This window comes from Lissotriton vulgaris, chromosome 2_1, assembly GCF_964263255.1.
Source record: "Lissotriton vulgaris chromosome 2_1, aLisVul1.2, whole genome shotgun sequence".
In the NCBI taxonomy this organism is placed as follows: domain Eukaryota; kingdom Metazoa; phylum Chordata; class Amphibia; order Caudata; family Salamandridae; genus Lissotriton; species Lissotriton vulgaris.
In genome coordinates, this window is record NC_141687.1 from 1,923,252,382 (window position 1) to 1,923,274,935 (window position 22,554).

The 22,554-nt window shown below is 41.5% G+C and overlaps 1 protein-coding gene across 2 annotated transcripts in view; it reads left to right on the top strand.

Moving 5' to 3' along the window:
- Nucleotides 1-22,554, top strand: part of AGBL1 (AGBL carboxypeptidase 1) — a 3,462,078-nt gene that overhangs the window by 1,271,287 nt on the left and 2,168,237 nt on the right. For both annotated transcript variants that reach the window (XM_086958112.1, XM_086958114.1), the window contains exon 17: nucleotides 9,836-9,989. In XM_086958112.1, coding sequence (XP_086814238.1) covers nucleotides 9,836-9,989 — 154 coding nt within the window. The remainder of the gene's footprint in view (nucleotides 1-9,835; nucleotides 9,990-22,554) is intronic.

A 22,554-nucleotide genomic window follows, 5' to 3' on the forward strand; every position in this document is an offset into this window, starting at 1 on the left:
ATGCTGCAGTTAGTCCTGCTTAACACCAGCAAAAGGCAGGTGATAATTCCCTGCTGATACCGTGGCTTACTGCCTGTTTTTGTTTAAATCACAGATCTGGCAGTTAGTTGTAAAAGTGGTGTTGTTTTCGGAGATAAGTCCTTGTGGATATCCCCCTATGTCTTTACTGGGAATACGTCCACCGGCTATTCGACCTTGTGGAGCCCATCTTGGTGACAGCCTACCGCCATGCCCCACTGAAGAGGTTTCACTTCCATTCCATAGACTAAGTCAGAAGGTAGAAATTCCAACGGGGTTGGACCAAATTTCTGAATCCCAACCTCATTCCATCATGGTCAGCCTTAAATTGCTTGTAGGTATCCGTCAAGTGCACCCAGATTACCGTGCTTGGCTTATAACTCTTTTTGATGATATTTTAGTTAAAAATAATGAAAACCTCATACCGCCAGTTCCCCTTGTTGGAATCTTGTTGTTTTGTCATTTTGTTTGTTAAATCATGTTCTATTTTAATAAATTGGAATGGGATTTTTATTATGTTATGCTTTTGACATTTTAACTGCTTTGGTACTCCTAAATGCTTTACAAATTCCCTTATGTAAAGCCTGTCTGATCAGGTATCTTTTACGAAATATTTGTTACAAATATAAATTTATCAATGGATTTGGCTGGTAATACATTATTTAGCTATTTATGAAGCTGAGCTAATATTGTATGTTTTAATTTCGTATCCCAATGCTTTCCTATGGTACAGCTAACCCTGCTACAGTGAAAACAGCGTTTAGGGCCTTGTCACTGTAAGAACATGTTTAATATTCAACACTTACATGTCCTACTTTAAGATACAATACACTCTGACTTATGGGCATTTAAGGTTTACTTAGGTGTGACTTAGTGATATTTAAAAGGAGGTTTTGAACCTGTCAAAAGGGGTTAATTTGACAGGTTCAATTTTCAGTTTTAAAACTGCACAGACAGGCTACAGTGGATGGCCTGTAGTCATGTTGTGCTCTGTCAATCTAGTGATTTCACTATGTTTACTGCAGTCCAATAGTGACATTTAGCATAGAGGCCCTAGGAACACCGAGTATCATATACTGGGGCCTTCTAGGTGAGTTAAATAACTAATTAGGAGTTTAGCCAACGTGGACCTGTTTTAGTGGTCAGAACATACGTACCTGGGTCTGGTTAGAAATGTTTCAGTGCGTAGAACCTCTGCTGTTTTGGACGGGGAAACAGCTTGTGCAATGCTTTCCCTTACGCAATATGTAGAGTAAAGTAACTTGATTTCATGATCTCTTTACCATCAAGATTATGTCCTTGAATAGGAATATCTAGATAATTCTGTTGGCCACGTCACATCAATATCTACTGACCACAGAACGCTCAATGTAAATAAGTACACTAGCAGAAGGGCCAAATATTAAAGGCAAACAAGATATCATATTAAAATTGAATTTTACAAATTATTTCATGCCTCAAACCACTCACACTTGTGTGAAAAAAGAGCACCCCAACTGCACAGTCTGAAGCCCATACTTTAATCACTATTGACTGACAGAACTTAACTCATCCATGCAACATGACAGGAAATACATGTTGATGGCATTCTAGCTGCATCCAGGATTCTGAAAAATAAGAAATAGGCCCCCATGGGCCCCTTATATTAAGATACTACTCCCTTTACTCGCCAGAGTTTTGTTTCCTTGTTGGCACTTCCATGTCATCTTAGGAGGTACCTTGCTCCTATATGTACTGCCATACGTGAAAGGCTATTGGCTTCTCTATGGTTGGTTTATGTGTGTTTAAAAGTTCTCACCTTTGCTTTAAGTCTTGCTTTTCGGTTCCAGTATTCTTATCACACAGGGGAGCCTGTATAGTGAGGAGGGATTTGCTGAACCCCAGTTAGTGCAGTTTTGTTGGCCCCCCGTTTGATTGTTGAAGCTCATAGTTGTGCTTTGGAGATTGGCCATGCTCCCGGCCACGTCCTTTGATGCCAGGCCTCTTAAAGGACAGTGAAGGACGTCCACACAACATCTGCATTAGAGACAGCTGAAACAGCTGAGTTTTGTTTCATGGTAAAATATTTCATGCTATCTTAGGAGGTGTCTGACTCCTATTTGTACTACTACACTTGAAAGGCTATTCACCTCCTTCTATTTGTTTTATGTTTTTTAAACTTTCACATCTTTTCTTTAATTCTTGCTATTTGTTTTAAGTATTCTTACAACACAACGGAGCATGGTGAAGTGAGGAAGGGTTACTTGACCCCTGTTAATGCATTTTAGTTGCCCCTCATTTGACTCCTGAAGCACATAGTTGCGCTACACAGCTTGGCCAAGCCCTAGGCAATGCACCTTAATGCTGGCTCTTTCAGGACTCTGAAGATTTATTGGTACACCACTAATCATAGGCTTCAGTCCACCTCGGCCGAAAACGTGGTCATTTACAAAATCAACAAGGCTCGTTGGAGTCGCAGACATTTCTAATTTTTCTCCTGCAAACTTTGGAATTCTTTGCCCTATGAGCTCAAAGCTTAGTCCAACATAAAGCAATTCAGAAAATAGCTTAAAACCTGTTCTTATTATCTCTATTACATTAGGTCTCCCAGCTGGTTCCACATCAGAAGGTAGTGTCATGAGGTTGTTGGTATTTTGTGTTTTCTACAAATTTCTTACCTTTTCTCCACATTCTGATACTCACAGTTCCAAATATAGGCATTAGATAAGCCTCATCTAAATGCTCTCAAAGTAACTGACCCAACCAAACAAAAAATTGCAGTGTGCTCGCCTAGAATTCACAAAACCCTCCATCTGCTCACTCCCATGGCTATACATGACAAAAAGGGAGCTCTCCAATCCTCAAAAAACATAAAACTAGTTGTGAGTGCAACCAAAAATGTGATGCATGTATGTGGCCAGATTTTCGATGTTTCACATACCATGACCCTCCCTGAGGCATGATTTAGCGATGCATCTGCCCCCGAACATTACCACACGCCTCCATCAAACTGTACAACACCAACCAAAAGAAGCGAAAAAGAAGGGAAATAGCCACTATTATTAAACAAAGAGATTCTACCTTTTATTAATATATCCTTCTTAGTGTTGACAATTATAGTGGAGGTGGTGGGGAATTTGTGTTACGAACCATGAAGTTGTCATAGAAAATACTATGTGTTTTTAAAATACCCCTCAAACACTAAGAATCCCTTAGTGTCATGCTTCATGATTCCTTAAGCCTAAGTGCACTTTTTTTGTGCTACCTACATTGCATTTAGGGAATTGCAATTAGCGATTCCTTAAATGCAAGAGCAAACTAAGGAATCACAAATTTTGCGATTCCTTATTTTGCTAGTAGGTTTAAACTCACCTGCATTACTCTGAGCCCAATACTGGTCGGTAACGCAGTAATTCTCAGAATTTCTGCGTTATCGCTCGGTATTTAGCCACCCACATCTGGCCCATAGAGTTTCCCATGACAACTTAATGGTTCATAACAAACATTCCACTTCACCTACACTATAATTTTCAACAGTAAGAAGGATATATGAATAAAAGGTAGAATCTCTTTGTTTAATCAAAGTCTGTACAGGAGGTCGATTCTTTCTTCATACCTCTTCACTCCCCCTCTTTGATTGTTTATCAACAGCCACTATCATTATAGATTCAGTCCTGTTCACAGAATTTGTTATATAGATCTGTACAGCGCACAGCTACTCCCAAGAGTGTCCTGGCGCTAAAAGACATGGCGGGACTTATGTATAAGACCAATGTAGATTGTCAGAAATGCCAAGTCTTCCATTTTTTTTAAAGACCCAAGGTCCTGTGTTAAAGGCAACTCCCTACAGAGCTTATTCCAATTAACCGGCCCCTGGAAATAAAATGATCTGCTGCCCTTTTTAAGCCAGCAGATACGTGGGACTTTGGTCAAGTGTTCAGAAGAGGAATGCAAGGTGTGGGCAGGGATGTAGCACCTGACCCGAACAGGGCTTTGTGCATTAAAACCAATGCCTTAAATCATATCCTCTTTCTTATTGGAAGCCAATAAGGAGCCTCCAAATGAGCGGTCATGCGTGATCTTGGGGGAGATAAAGTAGCAGCCTAGCAGCTGAGTTCTGAACCATCTGAAGTCTAAATAGAAGATACCCCAGAAGGTCAAGTTAAAAAGCATTACTGTAGTCCAGATTAGAGGTTATTAGCGTTTAGATGACTCTGACAGAAGGGGCAAAAATTGTTTCAGCATCCGAAGAGTTCCAAAGAAAGAGCCTATCAGAGCCTGAATCTGTGGTTGATAGGAAAGGGGCGCTATCAAATTCAATGCCTAAAGTCCTTAGAGAACTCGATTGTGGGCTCGGGGGCAGAGCGTCCTTCGGTCAGCATGATCTCCAAAGGTTAGTGGAAGAAGCACCAAAGATAATTATCTCGGTCTTATTGGAGCGTATGTTAGTTGGTTAATAGCCAACCACTGGAACACCTTTCAGAGGCAGTTTGTTATAACCTCCCCATCTATCTCCTCTCCTTTTCCACAGGAGAAGAGAAGCTGGGTGTCATCTGCATAAGAGATTACTTTCGCACCCAGCGACTCTGCCAATGGCGCCAGTGGTGTAAGATAACCATTAAACAGGGTGGGCTCAAAACCAAACCCTAAGGAACACCATCCGTCAGTGTACGGGCATTGAACAAAAAAGGAGGCAGCCAAACTTCTTGGCATCCGTCGTCCAAAAAAAGAGGAAAGCCAAATCAGGGCTGCATTCTTAATCCCTATTCCCTGAAGACGCTCGAGCAGCCTTTCATGTGGAACAGTATCAAAGACCAATGATAAATACAGCATAATTAGGATGGCCTTGCCTCCAATGTCCAAGGTGCCTTTAACATACTCCACTACTTCTGTGCTGAAGTGGGGTCTAAAACCTGATTGACTGGGATGTAAAAGCTTGTTTTCCTCCAGAATTGTGACAGTTGTCCATTAACACATTTTCCAATATTTTTGAAAAAGCCAGGAGAAGGGAGAGCAGTCTATAGTTGGCTAGAAGTTTCGATTCAGCTGTAGATTTTTTAAGTAAAGGTATCCCTTTTGCCCTTTTCCATTTTTCTAGTACCTTGCCAGATATTAAAAAAAAGTGTTTAATATTATATTTGCTGTTGGATTCATGATCTGAGTTACCTTAGTTAGCACAGCCGGAGGACGGAAGGACAACCTGACTTCAGGCTGACAGGGAATCCTCAAGGGAATGAGGGCAGAAACCAGACAAAGTGGGACTTCCTGTAATAGGAATTGAAACATCTATTAACTCAGGAAGGATTAAATCAGATTGCACATTTTTAAGAAGATCTGCCTGAATGGTGGCGATTTAGTCTTCAAAGAATAGTTCCAGCTCCTCGTAACAGTCTGCCGAAATGACTTTAGGCCTAAGAAAGGATTTTACAATTTTAAAGATCTCCTTAGATTTGTTACTGGTCTCTTCGATCTTCTTTCCAATGCAGGGTATTTTTGGCTAGCTGCACCTTTGAGTGGAAGTCCTTTAATGCTAATTTATAGGTTGATTTATCTTCTAGATTGAAGTTACGGCTCCATTGCCTTTCAAGGTGTTTACATTGTTTTTTTTCTCATTCTGATGACCTCAATAAATCAGGGGGTTAGCAACATGTCTAAGAAATGGTAATAATGCTTTTAATATAGTATAATGGCTCTTACACAGGACACAAATCTCCATTTTGAAGAGGGATGATATGATTTGAAATGAAAATGTTGTTTTTCCTCATCCACAAAATATTCTCACAAGAATGTGCTTTATTCCCTTGACTTCCCCTAGCTAGTGGATAGACCAATATACTTGTCAAAGAGGCCACAGGCTTGGTCATTTGTTCTTTTAGATACTGAAACTAGACTGAAACCTAGGATTTCACTCCATAATCATGATTGTTATCAGCTTCAGCATAAAAGATAAGAACAAGAAAATGGAGGGTAGGGTTTACAGCCTTCAACACTAGAAGCTTTTCACTAGGGCATGACACTTTCCTTACAAGTCAGCCTAGAAGGAATCCTAACAGATATAGTACAGTTATTAACCTTGGCATCATTGAGGTGACACCCATCCCACACCCTAACACCAAAACGTTGAAAAGAATCAATAATAGTTTATTTTACAGATGTGTTAATCTAACTGAAATTTCAATGCAAAACAATTGAAGAATTCCCAACTACCACCAAACCAAGTGCCAGATGTATGCCCGCGGATGCAAACAAGCTCATTAAAATTATAAGTAAGCCTTCCTTATCATCTGCATCCTAGTAACTCAAAGATGCACTTGTCAAATCATCAGGATATAAGGTAAATTATTGATTTCCCAGAGGCACATTATTCTATGGTGTGCACTGAAAAACTATGTAATAGCCTGATATGTTTCTTTCATAACAAAATCATCTCTGTGCAGTGAGTTTTATGACTTGCAGCACTCTCTCAGATAAACCTGCAGTGTATTCACCCGCCCCTTCAAGGCATAGATCCTCAATAGCACATTGTTCAAGTTCGAACCAGGCCACAAAATGAATCCATAAAATTCACACCAAACTGACATGTACAATGCAAAGTTTGCACATCCTGGCTTGTTAGTTCAAGGAGCGCTTCTCACCAAGTTCATCATACCAAGTCTAATGTCCTCTCCTGCAGTCTCTCAGGCATGGCATTATCACTTAATAAAAAAATAAATAAAGGGGTCATGGCCTGGCTGCCGATCAAGATGGCCGTGAGGCTGTGAAACTTCGGAGCCCACGATCCAGATACTCCGGGCCGTGACAGCCATCCTCGTTCATTTGTTCCCACCGGTGGGGTGGAGATGTCAGAGGACCCTCCACGTCTGTTGGGGCCATTGGATGGTGCGCTGCTGTCACCCAGAGCTGGGGATGGGGTAGTGTAGTTTGGCCTCCCCCAGAGGCCCGGCTGTGACAGGGCCAGCAGATGAGCCTCAGGCCAGGGCCACAGACCCCGGCCTGGTCACCGCCCCTCTCCTTTCACTTATTCCGATCACTGGGGTGCCCTGCGCTGTAATTCGGTGTGGCGCGCCGGGGCACCCCAGCACATACAGATCCCGATCGGATGCGGCCATGCTTCGCATCTCCACCCCAGTCTGCTTGATACATGGCTGGCTTCCGGGAGGTGTTGGAGTCGAGGCGGGCGGCTACACAATCACCTGGACCTTGCTGGTGACTACAGGACCTGAAGCACTGTTGGTGCCGAAGAGAGATCGCTCTGCTGCTATGGCTGTCCTGTGGCCTGCACTCTACCTCCTCCCTTACATCGAGCTGCTGAGGGTGAGTGCCTGGTTGCCCTGTGTCTCTGCCTGGATTATTCACTTGTGCATGGGAGGGCCCAAGACCTTTCACTGCTATTCCAGCTGTGAGGGGCACGTTCAGACCTGGAGACCTCTCTGGACATTACATTTGCCTGATTGCCCTGGGCCTTCTCCCCCTTGCCTCTGGGCCCAACCTGACAGTGCCTGATGCCCACTGCTGCCCCTTACTTCATCCAGCTGTCCTGCTGCACTTTGTGTCCAGGGAGACACCTCTGGGCAATAACTAGAGAGCTGGAAGCCATTGCACACCCTTGGGAACTCCTACTCCCGCTAAGAGGGTCCTGCGGGGCGCACACTGCACCCACCCATGGTGGGCGAGGCCTCCAACAGATACTCGAGGATGGGGCAGAGCAACCCCAAACAACGTAAATTATCTTTGGATCAATCTGGGAAGTTGAGTCGCAGAACGCCTCTCCTGATAGAGACCATGATCAAGACCTGCAGCCATCCCGGACCACCCCATAGGGGGTGGCCTCTATTTTGGCTGAGCTATGTGCTGGCTCTTACATTCCGCCTAGACTACTTGTATCAATGCTTTGATCAGCAGGATGCCCACCTTGATGCAGCTGAAAAGCGCTATTCCTCAGTCGAGGATTCTTTGGCTAAAGCTCTCAGGGAAAGTCCTTCTTTAGACCACTTCAAGCTGCCATGTTTAAATGCCCCACGTGGCTGTGCAGGAGGGTTGGGTCATGTTTGGAGCAGTAATGTGACACCCTAGGACTGGACAGAGGTGCTTACCTTCCCGAAATTTCCATCCCCACTCAAAAGCCCATACGTAAGCGAGAGACAATTGAGAGTGTTCTTGAGCTGAGAGTGACAACTTAATACCTAGCTAGAAGGACTATTCCTCTCACCCAAATGGAAGCATGGACGTCAGGACTTTGACTCCAACTTCCACCCAGGTACTGGCAGTGTTTTTCCAGGAAAACACACAAGATGATGGACGGAATGTTGCACAATGGCAAAACGTTCACCCCCAGTCACAGATCTGAGTTTAATCCATTGTTATTTTGCTCACCAAGCCACCCCAGTTCAGACATGGCCATATGCAAATCAGTCTTGCCATGGGAACAGTCCAGCCCGAACTGCCAATCCATGTCTAACCCTAGACTGGAATCAACCATCCTAGGACCGGTTTCTGGCTATCAGCCGTCTTCAGCCAGGATGGCTTAGTGAGCACGAGACCCACGTCTGGGGCATACCCTTCCCACATAGGGTGAACAGCAAAACACACAAGATAATAGACGGAATGTTGCACAATGGAAAAACATTCACCCCCAGTCACAGATCTGGGTTTAATCTATTGTTATTTTGCTCACCAAGCCACCCCAGTTCAGACATGGCCATATGCAAATCAGTCTTGACCCTGTGCCTCAAAGGAAGGATATGCCCAGACGTGGGTCCCGTGCTCACTCGGCCACTGGAATCAAGCTATCCTGGCTGATGAAGGCTTATAGCCAGAAACCGATCCTAGGATTCTTGATTCCGGTCCAAGGAAGACATGGTTTGGCAGTTCGGTCTGAACTGTTCCCATGAGGCACAGGGTCAAGACTGTTTTGCATATGGCCCTGTCTGAACTGGGATGGCTTGGTGAGAAAAATAACGATGGATTAAACCCAGATCTGTGACTGGAGGTGAATGTTTTGCCATTTTGCAACATTCCGCCCATCATCTTGTGTGGTTTAGTGTTTTTCCCGTGCCAATGGCATTGGCCCTCTTATACCCTAGTTGTATTGAATGTTTGGGGGGCAACTAGAACCTCAGTAGGCACCCTGCCCAGATGTTGTGCCCCTAAAAGTCAACCTATGTCTCACATGGGATTACCTTTAGGACCCCTGGAGAAGTTTTCATTCTTTTAAAGCACTTATGGAGCTTGTCCTGTTAGTTAGTCTTAGATTTGAAGTAGGAGCATGTTTAAAGTAAACTGAATACTCTTGCTCCTATTAAATTGAGGCACTAATGATATATTACTGCCAATGTTGAAATGTACCTTGAAATGTTTTTTGTGTTAATGAAGGTTATTGAAAGATGGTACCATCAACATAATGATATCATTGTTTTTGCATATGTTTTATGTGAGCTATTTACACCTTTTAGTTGTGTGGTGACACCCTAACAAGGCCAATAGGCCTGCTTTTGTCATAATGACTCCCCCTTGTATTGTGTCGATTATAGGTTGGGAGGGGAGGGGTGGAATCTGTTCTGAATATGTCACCAAAGGTATTTCCAACTGCCTGTTTGTAGATGCATACTGAACTTTGGGTCATTCCAACAGTGAATACAAGCAGAGCTGGGATAAGGATTCTTGATCTCTCAGTGGAGGATTAGTTGTTAATACTGAAGGTGATTTGAGCGAATGGTCTGCAATAATTGCATCATCTATGTAAAATTTAAAACTGCAGAGTTGATGTTGTTGTGAAAAGAGAAATCATAGTTGCAGCAAAATTATTTTCCTCAAGAAGTATTCTACTTTCTTCTATCAGTCACACCTACAACAACTGGAACAAAGAGTGGATGTCAGAAAAGTCTACTTTAAAAAGCAAATGCTGTGCTCAACTCTGGGAGGAAACCTGTGCCCTTTGGTTACTATTACAGCAATGCCCGAAACTAAAAGTACAGAACATGTCCTTTTGCTCCGTAAGTAATATATGTGCATGATTATACCAAAAGCATATTCATTGGGAAATGGAGGTGGAATCCATTTCAGAATATAACAAAATGTTTTAAACTCTAGGAACTGAAATATTTCTTGATTAGGGGTGTGTGAAATGAGCTTTTACATAATTACATGAATTTAGGGAAATGCATATGTAGTGTGTAAAATGTAAATTGTCATTGAGTGCTATATTATATCACATAATGCATCCTCACATCAGTTTATGATACAAGGACCTGTTTGTGCAAATAAAAATGGAAAAACTCAATTTCTGAGAAGAATAGATGCTTGTATTTTGTTATGTGTTGTTCCCTAGATCCTGTGCTATACATTTGCCAGAAACTTAGGCATAAGTATGATCTGTAGGATAATGGTGTAATTTTGCATTTCAAGCATAACAGGATATTCATGAAATTACACAAATTATGATAGTGTAATACAATTTCTTGATTGATCTTAAACTATTGTGTTGCAAATGATGTTCACTAGGAAGTCCTGGCAAATTCCGTGTCATTCCATTGACTTTGAATGTATTGCACAAAGAAGTAAGCAAACTCTACAAATCAAGAACAGCTGAAATCAGTCTGGGAATTTGAATGCTTATACATTGCAGATCATTGACATTCCAGTAAATATTTAAACCAGTCCTTATATGTTCCTGGCAAACTGCTTGCACTTTTTGAATAGAGATTAGGAAGCATTATGGCATGAAACACTAAGATCAATTTCACGTAAATACCATAAGAAAAGCATTGCATTGCATCCATTGAAGGACTTCCATATAAGGCAAGCATGTACCCATATGGCATAATGGAGTTTCAAATTATGGGGTAATCCTGCAGAATATCATTAGCCATCTTACCGTGGTCATTGAATACACAGAGATCTTTAATATTATTGCCATTTGATCTGAAGAGAAAGTGTGCTGGACATATTTGCTAATGGAGGTAACACTGTGTAAGATTTAGACATATAAACAAAATGCCGAAGCACACAAAGAAGTCCACAGTTGTAGTGTATAATCCAATGTAATAATCAGGAGGCCTCATCAACATTCAAGGCTTATCAAAGTCCTGAGCTGCCATGCTTACCTTCCCATTCTAGTCTTGAAACACACTACCTTCTTAAACCCTGCTCTTCTGTTTCTACACGCAGTATGTGACTTTGCATGTTTCTTTAAGTAAAGTTTCTTTGCCCATGAGCTGAATATAATCACTTTTGCCTGCAAACATTATCTGCAGCCTGGAGAAAGTCTTTGGACAAAACGTGTGTTAGCTGCCTGTTTTTACCAAGTATAACATCATGACTAGAGAATGTGAATGTATTATATAAACCTCAAGTTTGTAATAAGAAGATTATTACAATAGTTGACTTCATTGTGTGATTCGGTATTTTGTTCATTGTTTGTTGTTGACCAGGGGCTTTTGCGTTCTGGCTATTACACCCTAGGTGGCAGGGTTTCTGTACCAAGAAAAAACCATAATTAAATTGAGTTTGTTAGATGCATTGACATCCCCTAATTTATTTGTGCAGTTTTTGATGTAGCAAGTTTTTGCATTAGCCCCCACTGCTTTGTTCTAAATTTTAGAACCACTACCCAGTTACCTTGATTTTTAGCCAGGAACCTGAAAGAGACCACTTAAGTGAACATCCCATTGTGAAATAAGACAACATAAGGTGATAAAATAACTGCTTTATTCAGAAGAAATACATAAGGAAAGCCTATCTAGAATAACGTTTATGCGCCACCTTTAAGTCCATTAAAACTCAAATATTCCTTAGACTGTCCCAAGACTAACTTGAAAGAAGGAGGAGAGGAAAAGGAGAGAGGGATGAAAATAAGGAGTGGACATAGGGTCATAAGGAAAATTACATAAATGGCAATTAGGATATAACATATTCTTCACCCTGTGAAAATCAATTATCCTTACAGGACCTTTCATGAAGGTGTTCTGATCTCAGTAGACACTTTGACCTGATCTGCAATGGATCCTCCTTTATCACAGGTTTGCAGAGTGGTGAAAGAGTGACCTCCGACATCATTTCTAAACATTTGTGAACTGATTCCAGAACTGGTGACATTATTAACACTGTCATAACATAATCTTTGCAGTTCAAAATCTGGGACATGTCATGAATACATAGCATCATCTTCCTCTTGTTCCTCACCAGAGTGAACACATTCATTCACACATTTGTCAATCCTTTAGATACTCCAACACTTCTCATTCTGTGTGACAATACTACAGTTGTTCAACTTTACCACCTTCAAAAGTTCCTTTTTCTACCCTTGCAAATAACTTTATGTGTAACACATCCCCCACAGATAGATCATGTTGCTTAACCTTGTTTAGATCCTTACATATCAATGTGTCTAATTAATGTTTCTTTTCCGCTCTCTACCTGACACTCACACCAAAACATTTTTTGAAGTAGATTTTTAAATTAAACCCCATGGGCACATACCAGATGTGTGATTCTTCCCCTTAGTAACTTGTAGGCACTGATTCCCGTGGTGGAGAATGAATTCATGAGGTAGGCCCACACCCGTTCACTGAGTAAGCTCTAAACTTGCATTCTGTTTTGTAGGACCATATTGATGCTTTCCTTCAGATAACAACTGGATCTTTCAGCAAAGTCATTAGATTGAGGACAGTACACAGCAGTGAAAGTGTATTTGATGTCATGTAATTTGAGGAAATTCATAATTTCATTGGACCTAAACTGAATACCATTGTCAGATAGTGGATTGGGGAAAACCTTCCCTACTGAATATTTCCTTCACTAAATGTATGACAACATCAGTGCTTACCCTCTCTATGAATTTTACTTCAGGCCACGTGGAGAAATAATCTGCTATGGCAATGGCATAATGCACATGGAGTGGGAGCCTTTTGAATAGGTCGACAATATTAAAAGCAAGATTTTTCCATCAAAATGTATGCCAAGGATCTGGTTGCATCAGTGGTGTAATGAATCTAAGGTTCTTGTCACAAGTAGAACACTCCACACAACTGCTCACATAATGATCATCCTCACTGTCTATATCAAGCCACTGAAAGTGTGCTCTTAATGAATTTTTCAAAGCTGACATGCCCGTATGACCTTGGTGGCTGGCTTTCATAATGACTGTTCTGACATTTTCCAGGGAAACATGCTTGTCATTCCTGAAGAGAATGCTATTGAACACTCTTAGCTCGTCCACAACCTTGGCAAAGGAGTGTATCTCCCCCTCTAATTGCCTGACTATGACTAACCCAAAGAAGTGTATTCTTTCGCCTTGCACGGAATTTCAGCCTTGGCCTCCTCAACAAACTACAACATTTCACTTAATGGTATATTTTGCAGAGCACATATCTCTCACATTAACCACCACAATATCAAGACTGTCCTCCTCACTCACTCCCGGACCAGTTACAAGCAAGGAGAATGATATTTGAAAATTGGCACTTTTGTTAATTTTGCCCAGAACATGCACAACTTTAGAGAAATACTCTTGTAATTTTTAACGTATTCTTCCAATTCATGCAGTTAAATTTATCCCACCCCTAGAGAACAGATGTTTACTAGGGGGTTTTATCTGTTTGCAAATTAAATGTGTTGCCTCAAAAAAAGTGCTAGAAATGAGCAATGGGCATACACAGTCCAACAGTTCACATACTATTACACCTTGTCTCTGTGTTGGACTATGGGGGCTAAAAACATATTCAACCACCTATTCCTTATGTCCTTGTTGTTGCAACAGGACAGCACCTAACCCCGTGGGTATTGAGACCTACGGTGATGGTGAATTCGTTTCCAATTGCTAAGGGTTATAACGTGGGAGTAATATTCCACTGGATTTTTTGACAGATGCATTTGTCAGGAGACAGTGTCAAACCACGTACCTCGCGTATTCAACAAACCCTATGCAAAATTGAAAGTTTTTTTTAACAATCTAGAATGTCACCTTTAACACCTACCATGTTCAGCCATGTTTTTAAACATATGTCACATCACTGTTAATAATGGGATTCCTGGCTGTCTGAAGCAAGCCACCAAGCCAGGCAGGAACCACCACTCTAATCAGGGTAAACTAGATACACAAGGAGATAACCTGTGCTCACCATCTGGTAGCTTGTCACAGAGCAGTCAGGCTTATCTACAAAGGCAATGTGTAAAGTATTTGTGCAACACAGACACACACACACACATCATAATATACCCATTTTATGAGGACTGGCCATTGACTGTAATGAAGTGTGTATTTACTATTCTAACTCGACACACGCTTTGATGGTAGGGTAGGTTATGAAGGGGATCGAGTCAAATATATCTGCACTTTTAGTTTTTTGATACACTCACTCCAAAGTACCTAAGCAAAATATAAGGACCGGTCTTCCTAGCATACTGGTCCTCTAAAAGATAGCGTGTGTCTGGTTCGTCAGGGTTTACCCTCATTGTGAGGACTGAGCCGATCCTCACAGAATGGGTTATACAAGCACACGCACAAACAATGAATACACCACAAAAAGACTCCACACATTTAGAAAATTAGAGAATATTTATCAGACAAAAATTAGACCAATACAACAAAAATCCAATCAGTAGAAATCAAGATATGAATATTTAAAAATTAAATCAAAAATAGTGCTTAGAAGTCACAAGCAGTTAAAAGGTTAATTGAGATCGTGAGGGACAGGTGCAAAACCAAAGTTCAGGATGACCGCAATTGATAGAAGGCTGGCTACAGGACACCTACAGGTTCCGCTGAAGACATTCACACGCTTGCTGACTTTTTTTGAAGTCTCAGGGACACAAAAGACTTCCCACAATTCTGCTGTTGCTGCTGGACTTTGCATTCTCCGAGTCATACCCTTGCCTGCAGTGTCCCCTCCAAGTTCTGGGTCCCAGAAGTGGGTTCCATTGCTGCTGTCTTCAAAACCGACACATTGTCACTACTGTGCTGATCGGAAGCGACACATTGCCTTTTGAAACAGAGACTGTTAGACAACAGTGGTTCTACAGTGTCTATGATCTGATGACAATGCTCTGCGCGGCTCAGAGACTATGCATTGCCTTCACTTCAGCAAAACTCGACAGCGACGCATCAACCCGACTGCATGGAAAAGATCGATGCATCGAGCCCTCAGCATTGAAGCTTTACCCCATCTAAGGTACTTTCTCACTGGGCACTGTGTGGGTCCTGAAACCGGTCCCTCACGACCTCAAGTAACCTTATGACCGTTAATGAATTCTAAGCACTTTTTAGCATTTAATCTTTAAAAATTCACATCTTGACTTGTACTAACTCAATTTTTGTTGGTTTGGTCTTGATTTACTCAGATAAATATTCTCTTCTTTTCCAACCCTGTGTGGAGTCTTTTTGTGGAGTATTCATTGTGTTACTGTGTGTGTCTCTTTAGATAACCCTGACTGCTCCGTGCCAACCTATCAGAGCCTGAGCACAGGTTACTCTTCTAGTGTGTATCTAGGTTACCTGACTCAAGTGACCATGTGCACCACAGCTTCCCTCGGATGGCAGTAGTAACTCCTGCTCAACAGGGATGTAGGCATTTCCTATCATTGTCGCCACATAATTCTTGTTGTGAAATAAAGACAGTGTGAGGTGAGATAATAACCGCTTCACTGAGAACCATACATGAGAGAAGCCCACCCAGATTAGCGGCCGTGGACCACTGTTAAGTCTACTCAAGCACCAACCTTCCATATCCTGAACCAGACAGAAGTAGAGGAAAAGAAGAAGGGAGTTGGGACTAGGGAGCAGACATAGGATAATGATGCAAAGTACTTATAAGACAAATAAATAATAACACTCTCCTTTTCATATCAATAATGACTATTTTTATTGGTAGTAGTAATAGCTTTATTCGATAAAAACATATCATAAAAGCACTTGTTACATCTTAAAAACAATTTTATCAACAATCATCAAGATAAAACATTTTATAAACAATGCAGCATATTGAGCAGGGGGACTCATTCACTGAATTAGTAGCTTTTTTGCAGTTCTTAAACGCCAGGCCCAGCCTAAAAATTTAGCCATACAGGAGGCAAAGAAGGGTCTAGCATCTGTACGTAATATACGTAAGGCTTCAAGATGAGAACAAGTTCCCAAACTCCTGCAGAGGGGTTTCAACCACCTCCGTCTAGGGGCTGCGTAGACACTACACTCGAACAACAGGTGGGACACAGACTCTACCCTTAAATCACAGAAGGGGCAGTAAGGTACGGTTTGGGCGGGCGGTTTCCAGGTAGAAGTAAACTCGCACAATGGAAGCACCCCTACCCTAAACTTAATGTACAATGATCTGTCCCATGAGCTCTGGATAATGTCTAAATAGGGTTCCCTATACGGGGTCACTTTAATTAGCAAAAACAGGGCTACGGATTTACAATGATTTGTGCTACAAACCCTCTCGTTGTCTGCCCATGACCAATAGGCCTTCTTTAACAGTTGTTTTGAAGGTGCAGATTTGTTAACCCAAGCCTCTCCTAATCCTACTGTATAAAGCAGCTTTTTGACCTCCCTGAGCCAAATGATCTTGTGGGAGCCCGGTAGGGACATAATGTCACTTAAGGCTTCTGCATAACTGCTAAGTTCTTGCACATTCCAGATTCTGGACCATAAAAGAAGCGGGCGTAGTTTTGCTTGATCGCATATTGGCCGGGTACCTGCATCTAGAAGCAATGGAATTGTTGGTGTACTGTGGGGCAAACCCATAAGGTCTTTGTGGAAGTTGTTCTCAAGATGAGTCAGAGTATCAACTCTATGAGTGCCCCACAGTTCGGCACCGTATAGTGCCGCGCTCACAACCCTTGCCCTATAAATATCTAAGGGGGCCCCGATTGGTTTTAGGGATGAAGCGCGCTGTTCCTTGAGCAGTGCACCTGCCACCCTCTTGTGAGTCAGAAACACCTTTTGGTGATGTGCCTTCCAGAACAACTGCATTTCATGAACAGAGGATGAAAAAAAAAATGAATATGTACATATTCTTGCACAATTTGTATCTGTAATTGATTTCGAAAGTGCAAGGGTACACAGCTGAATTGAACGTAAAGTTCTCTAGTTTGTAATTTAGGAAAATAGTTATGGTTGGCAAGACTACAGGGTGTTATTTTGAGAAAGGTCAGCGTAAAACAAGACAAAATCTTCCTGCTTTTTCTTTTCTCTTGAAACTCGAGGTATTTAAAATGATAAATGGCACAGTATGTTATTTCTGAACCTTCTGAACATTAAATCTCTCTCAAGAACAATACATGGCATCTGCCATTGGAACCATTAGAGAACAGACAATACTTTTGAATCACAGTCTGAATGATATTCTGCAAAAGCAATTACAATTTTACAACTTTCAATCGTGCAATAAAATAAAAAAAGTCTAAAACTATGAAGACCATTGCCAGAACACAAAAGGAATTATTAGCCTTTTGTTCTGTGTGCCTGCTGTTTCATGTATAAAGTCTGTTTTGAAGAGTACCCCGTCATTACAGTATTGTCCCCCATGAACTATTTCGGGATCACCATAAGACAAAGTACTCCAACAGAACAAATGTGAAAAAAGACAAGGCTAATTGAAGAGCACGACCAGCTGTGGCGCCTGCTGTGTGTCACGTACTATAGTTTTGGCATTCAATTTACGACGGTGCCCCAGAAAGGAGGAATAGCCTGAAACCCCCAAGTTGGACCCAGGTCCCTAAATACAATACAACATGGGATCTGTGCACACGTCAATTATTACACTGTACAATATCCCCAGTTAAATCATGCACAATACAACTCAAAGACAAAAAATTTTGATATAGTCTTGATTGTTGTGGTCTTCAATTCAGATTTTTATTTGCAACGCCCAGCCAACACGTGTTTCGTCAGGGTGGTACACCCTCAACTTTGTCAGGGCTCTAAAATGTACAATGGCTACATGTTGCATACATGTACCAACACCACATAAGTTATAAATTCATTTTTATCACAATAAAACGTATGGGGGTTCATGTGAATCAATAGTGCAGACTAGAGAGGGGTATAACAAAAAGCTCTTTCGGCCTGGCCTATAGAAAAGCCACTTAATCTCACCAAAAGTGACGTACATCCACTATATGTTGATGTAGCCAGCATACACGTCAGTAATTATAGTGATCCAATTTGACAGATTTGCACTTCACACAGTCACCAGATTCTGTCCGTGACCCAGTGGACACCCAAATAGAAAAACCTCACCAAGAGGAAAACGTCAGAAAATTTGACCTAAAGTGTAATGATAATAGGTTTAGCACAACCATGCTCCTTACTTAAATGGGCAGTGATATTTCAATGTTTGTTGCAATATCTCTATGCTGCAGGGGGTATCAATAAAATGACCACGTAAGTATTCTGTTTATACACAACATATGGTAAAAGCCACCCAAAGTATGCTAAATTGCCAGAAGAGAGAGCCTCACCTCTCCTCAGGTTGTACTTCCGTCCCGGCTGTCAGGTTCGAACGGATTAAAATTCAACACCGCTTATATCCAGCAGCTTGTATTCAATATGGTGTCTTAATGTGGTAAGGCACTAAAAAGGGAGAACGATGTAACTACTGTTACCCTTAATGTCTGATACTGTAAATAACCAAATACATTCACTAGAGATAATTGGTGTTTGGTCTGTATTGCACCTAGGTATAGTTTGCACAGTCAAAGCCAGTTCATGACAGATTAAGGTTATTCCGGTATTTCTATCGATAACAATCATCTTTAAAATCTCCTTTATATATATTAAGTTTAAATCTATTTACTATCTCGATTGAGCTCGCATGGCAACTTCAGCCTTTGAGCAAGAATATTTTTCGATCACATTTACTTAATCAATTCATTCTGGGATGGAATATTATTTAAAATTTTCAATATTCCTGAATCCATAGTAAGTTTCATTTTAGTGCAATCACCAAATTTAAAACATATCCCCATTTCTCAGCGTATACTCTGAGGATATTGAAATACTATTGTGCCTGATTTTCGGATTCAACAAGCACCACGTAATACGTCTTCTTAAAATAAACGCTGTAAAAACAGCTCCATTTACTCGTCCTTCCCCATGCAAACATTATAAAGCCTCCTTACCCGTTTGTGTGTGCACGATCGAAATCTGAAGTAGATGCCGCAGCTCCAGTACTGCTGCCGGTAGCGTCCTCGCGTGTGAATGCGGAAATACACTCCACGCTTCCTTTATCCTAAAGCAGAAACTAGACCGCTCACCCCAGACCGGAAGAGGCACACTTGGCCAACCGGAAGGGGATAAACTCTATTGTTATTAAATATGTACAGAAACCCCCGCAGTTGTATGCATTAATATGTTATTCTGAATACGTGTTTTAATCACCCTAAGTTTCCCATTTACTTCAAAATGCACATGTTTTCTACATTTAGAGATATTTCCAGTTCTAAATTAATGCAGTTGACGGTGTCAATTGATATAACATCAGAAGTCCATATGTTAATCTAAGGAGAGGAAAAGAAATAATGACTGTGACCCTACTTATGTGAATATGATCACAAGTGGGCCTGCTCAAAAGATGGTAAAAAGAGAGAAAATAAAGATATAGTGATCTGAAGGAGAGGAAAGGAAAACGCGTGGTTGAAACATTATATCAATGTGATTCTAATGTGACCATGTGCATTATCAGTGTGACTCCATCATGCTGTTGTACAACCACTGTGATACTAATACATATTTTAGACATCAATTCATAGATTATACATTGGATTTGAATACACTATCATAGTTAGTGGATGTTACAATTTCCACTATGTGGCAGAATATCATCTTGTGTATAGAACCTGGAGATTATACAGTATATGACAATTTTAATCACCCAGAAAAAATTGCAGCTCACGATCAGAATTCAAGCCCTGTTGCACCGCATCTAAGCGCATTATCCAAATTGCTTCTGCTCTGCGCAATGCTAATTCTCTGTTACCTCCTCTTTTATCTGGCGCAACCATTTGTATTCCCAAAAAATTGAACTGCTTGTAAGGTCCCTGTTTTGCACAAGACATTGCATGTATAGCCATAGGATATCGTGCATCCCCTTGTTTTAATGCCCTTGCGTGTTCACTTATGCGGTCTTTTAAACACTGTATAGTGCTTCCAACATATTGCTTCATGCTTCTGCAGGTCACAATATATACCACCAATTTAGTTAGGCAGTTTATATTTTGTCTAATGCAATATCTTTTCTTATTTGGACCATAACATTCTGTAGTGTTATCAAGCGCCCATTTACATTCTCCACAGGTGCCACACTTGTGGAAGCCCATAGTGTGTCTTGATAACCAGTTGGTGTTTTTTACAGCTGTTGGCACAGTTGGGCTCAAAATATTCCTCAATGTATTTCCCCTTCTGTATGTGATCATGGGCCTTTTTGGTGCAAATTCCTCTAGTGTTTTGTCTGCCTTTAAGACATGCGAGTGTTTATGCATCAATTTGCTAACCAGAGCCACTTGCTGGTTAAAGCTTGTGATCAGTTTAACAGGTTGGTTCATGGTGGGGCTTGCAGGCTTATCCATTAGTGTATCCCTGCGTGTCACTCACTTTATGCGTGTAGAGGCTGCTTCTATAACATTACGTGGGTAGCCTCTGGCTGAAAATCTCTCTTTCATACTTTCTAGATTACAAAGAAAGGGGCAGATTTATGAAGGGCTTGCGCCACGTTTACGCCGCCGTTGCGTGACGCAACGGCACGGAAACGTGGCGCATCCCTGCGCCCTATTTACAACGTGACGCATCTATGAGATGCGTCACGTTGTACAGCACTGCGCCATGAGGATGCGTTCCTGCGCAGGGGGGGGGCGTTCCTGCGCAGGAACGCCTCTTGAAAGTGGCTGAGTGAAATCTATGAGATTTCACTCAGTCACTTTCAGGGCAATGCTGCGTCAAAACCCTGCGCCTGCTTGAAGCAGGTGTAAGGCTTGAGGCAGCATTGAAAGAATAGACCCCCCCAGAGCATTGCTGGAGCTGCGTCGCACTTGCGACGCAACTCCAGCAATGCGCCACATTTCCGGCACAGATGCGTCACGCATCTGTGCCGTTTTTGCCCCATGGTGCGCCGCATCATAAATGCGGCGCACCATGGGTGGCGTAGCTGTGGCGCACTGTGGCGCATGTTAACTGGCGCATCCCTCGGGATGCGCCAGTTAACATAAATCTACCCCAAAGTCTTTTTCAGTGCTACAGTTACGCCTGGCCCTGGTAAATTCCCCATAGGGAATGGCTCTGATTTGATGATCTGGGTGCGCACTTAAGGCATGGAGTACTGAATTACAAGATGTGGTTTTTACGATATAGTCTGCTTTGTATTGAACTATCTTGTACAAATATCTCCACATCAAGAAAACCAATGCTCCTTCTACTCCAAGTGTGCGTCAATTGCACGCCCAGTGTATTTGTATTCAGATACACAAAGAACTCCTGTAGCTGTAGTTCTGTACCCGACCATAGTAGCAGACAATCATTGATAAATCGACCCCAATAAAACTATCAAGACCATTGCCAGAACATGAAAGGAATTATTTGCCTTTTGTTCTGTGTGCCTGCTGTTTTGTGTATAAAGTCTGTTTTGAAGAGTACCCCGTCATTACAGTACTGTCCCCCATTAACTATTTCGGAATCACCATAAGACAAAGTACTCCAACAGAACAATTCTTAGCTCACTGTAAGGGTCTCACAAGAGCACTGAATTTTGATATAAAGAACATCTTCAAAAATAAGTATTATGCAGTAGTGTATTTAAGCAAGTATTTCACCACGGTGTCTTAAAATGTAAGACCTTAAATTATTAGCAAATAAGTTCTTGAAGACAATGTCTAGATTGAATAGATAATGGAATTACATATCCATTCCCTATTGCCAGGCCCTGTGTGATCTAAAATAAAGGTCTGCACATGTACAGAGGGAAAGGGCAACCTTGTTCTGTCAAGGCAATAGCCTATCAACCATTTTGTATCTATGGAGCAGATGCTGGGAGGAGCCTGTCTAGGGCTTACCTGGCTATGAATCCTTCACCTTTGAGGGCCTTCAGAAGCATGACAGGAGAGTGGATGAAAACATTTAGGCCCCAGATAGGATGTCAACATGTTGGTGGTATTGGGGCAGACTCTGGGCCGTGACAAGGAAAGAGACCACGTTCATAAGGTTGGCAAAGGAAATGTGAGAAAAATGTGGAGCTAAATGTAAAGTGTGGCATTCTTTTTAAGGAGTTTAGCCAGAAAGAGGAGTGCAGTGATTAGTCTGTCATTGGACAGATTGTTGTGATCCATGATATTCTTTATTAGGAGGGACATATCCTAACAAGATTTAATGTTAAAGTCAAAAGAAATTTATTCGGCCAACATTTTTAATGAAACTAAGAAAGATCATTGACAAAAGTGAACTAATAATGAGTAAGAGTCCTATTTAGGTGTGCTTGATTTTGGCAACTATATAGATACAGTCAGTAACACAGTACAAGGAAGAAGAAAGAGCTTTGGTCCAAATAGTTTATCGAATTAATAGAATTTTGGTTGCAA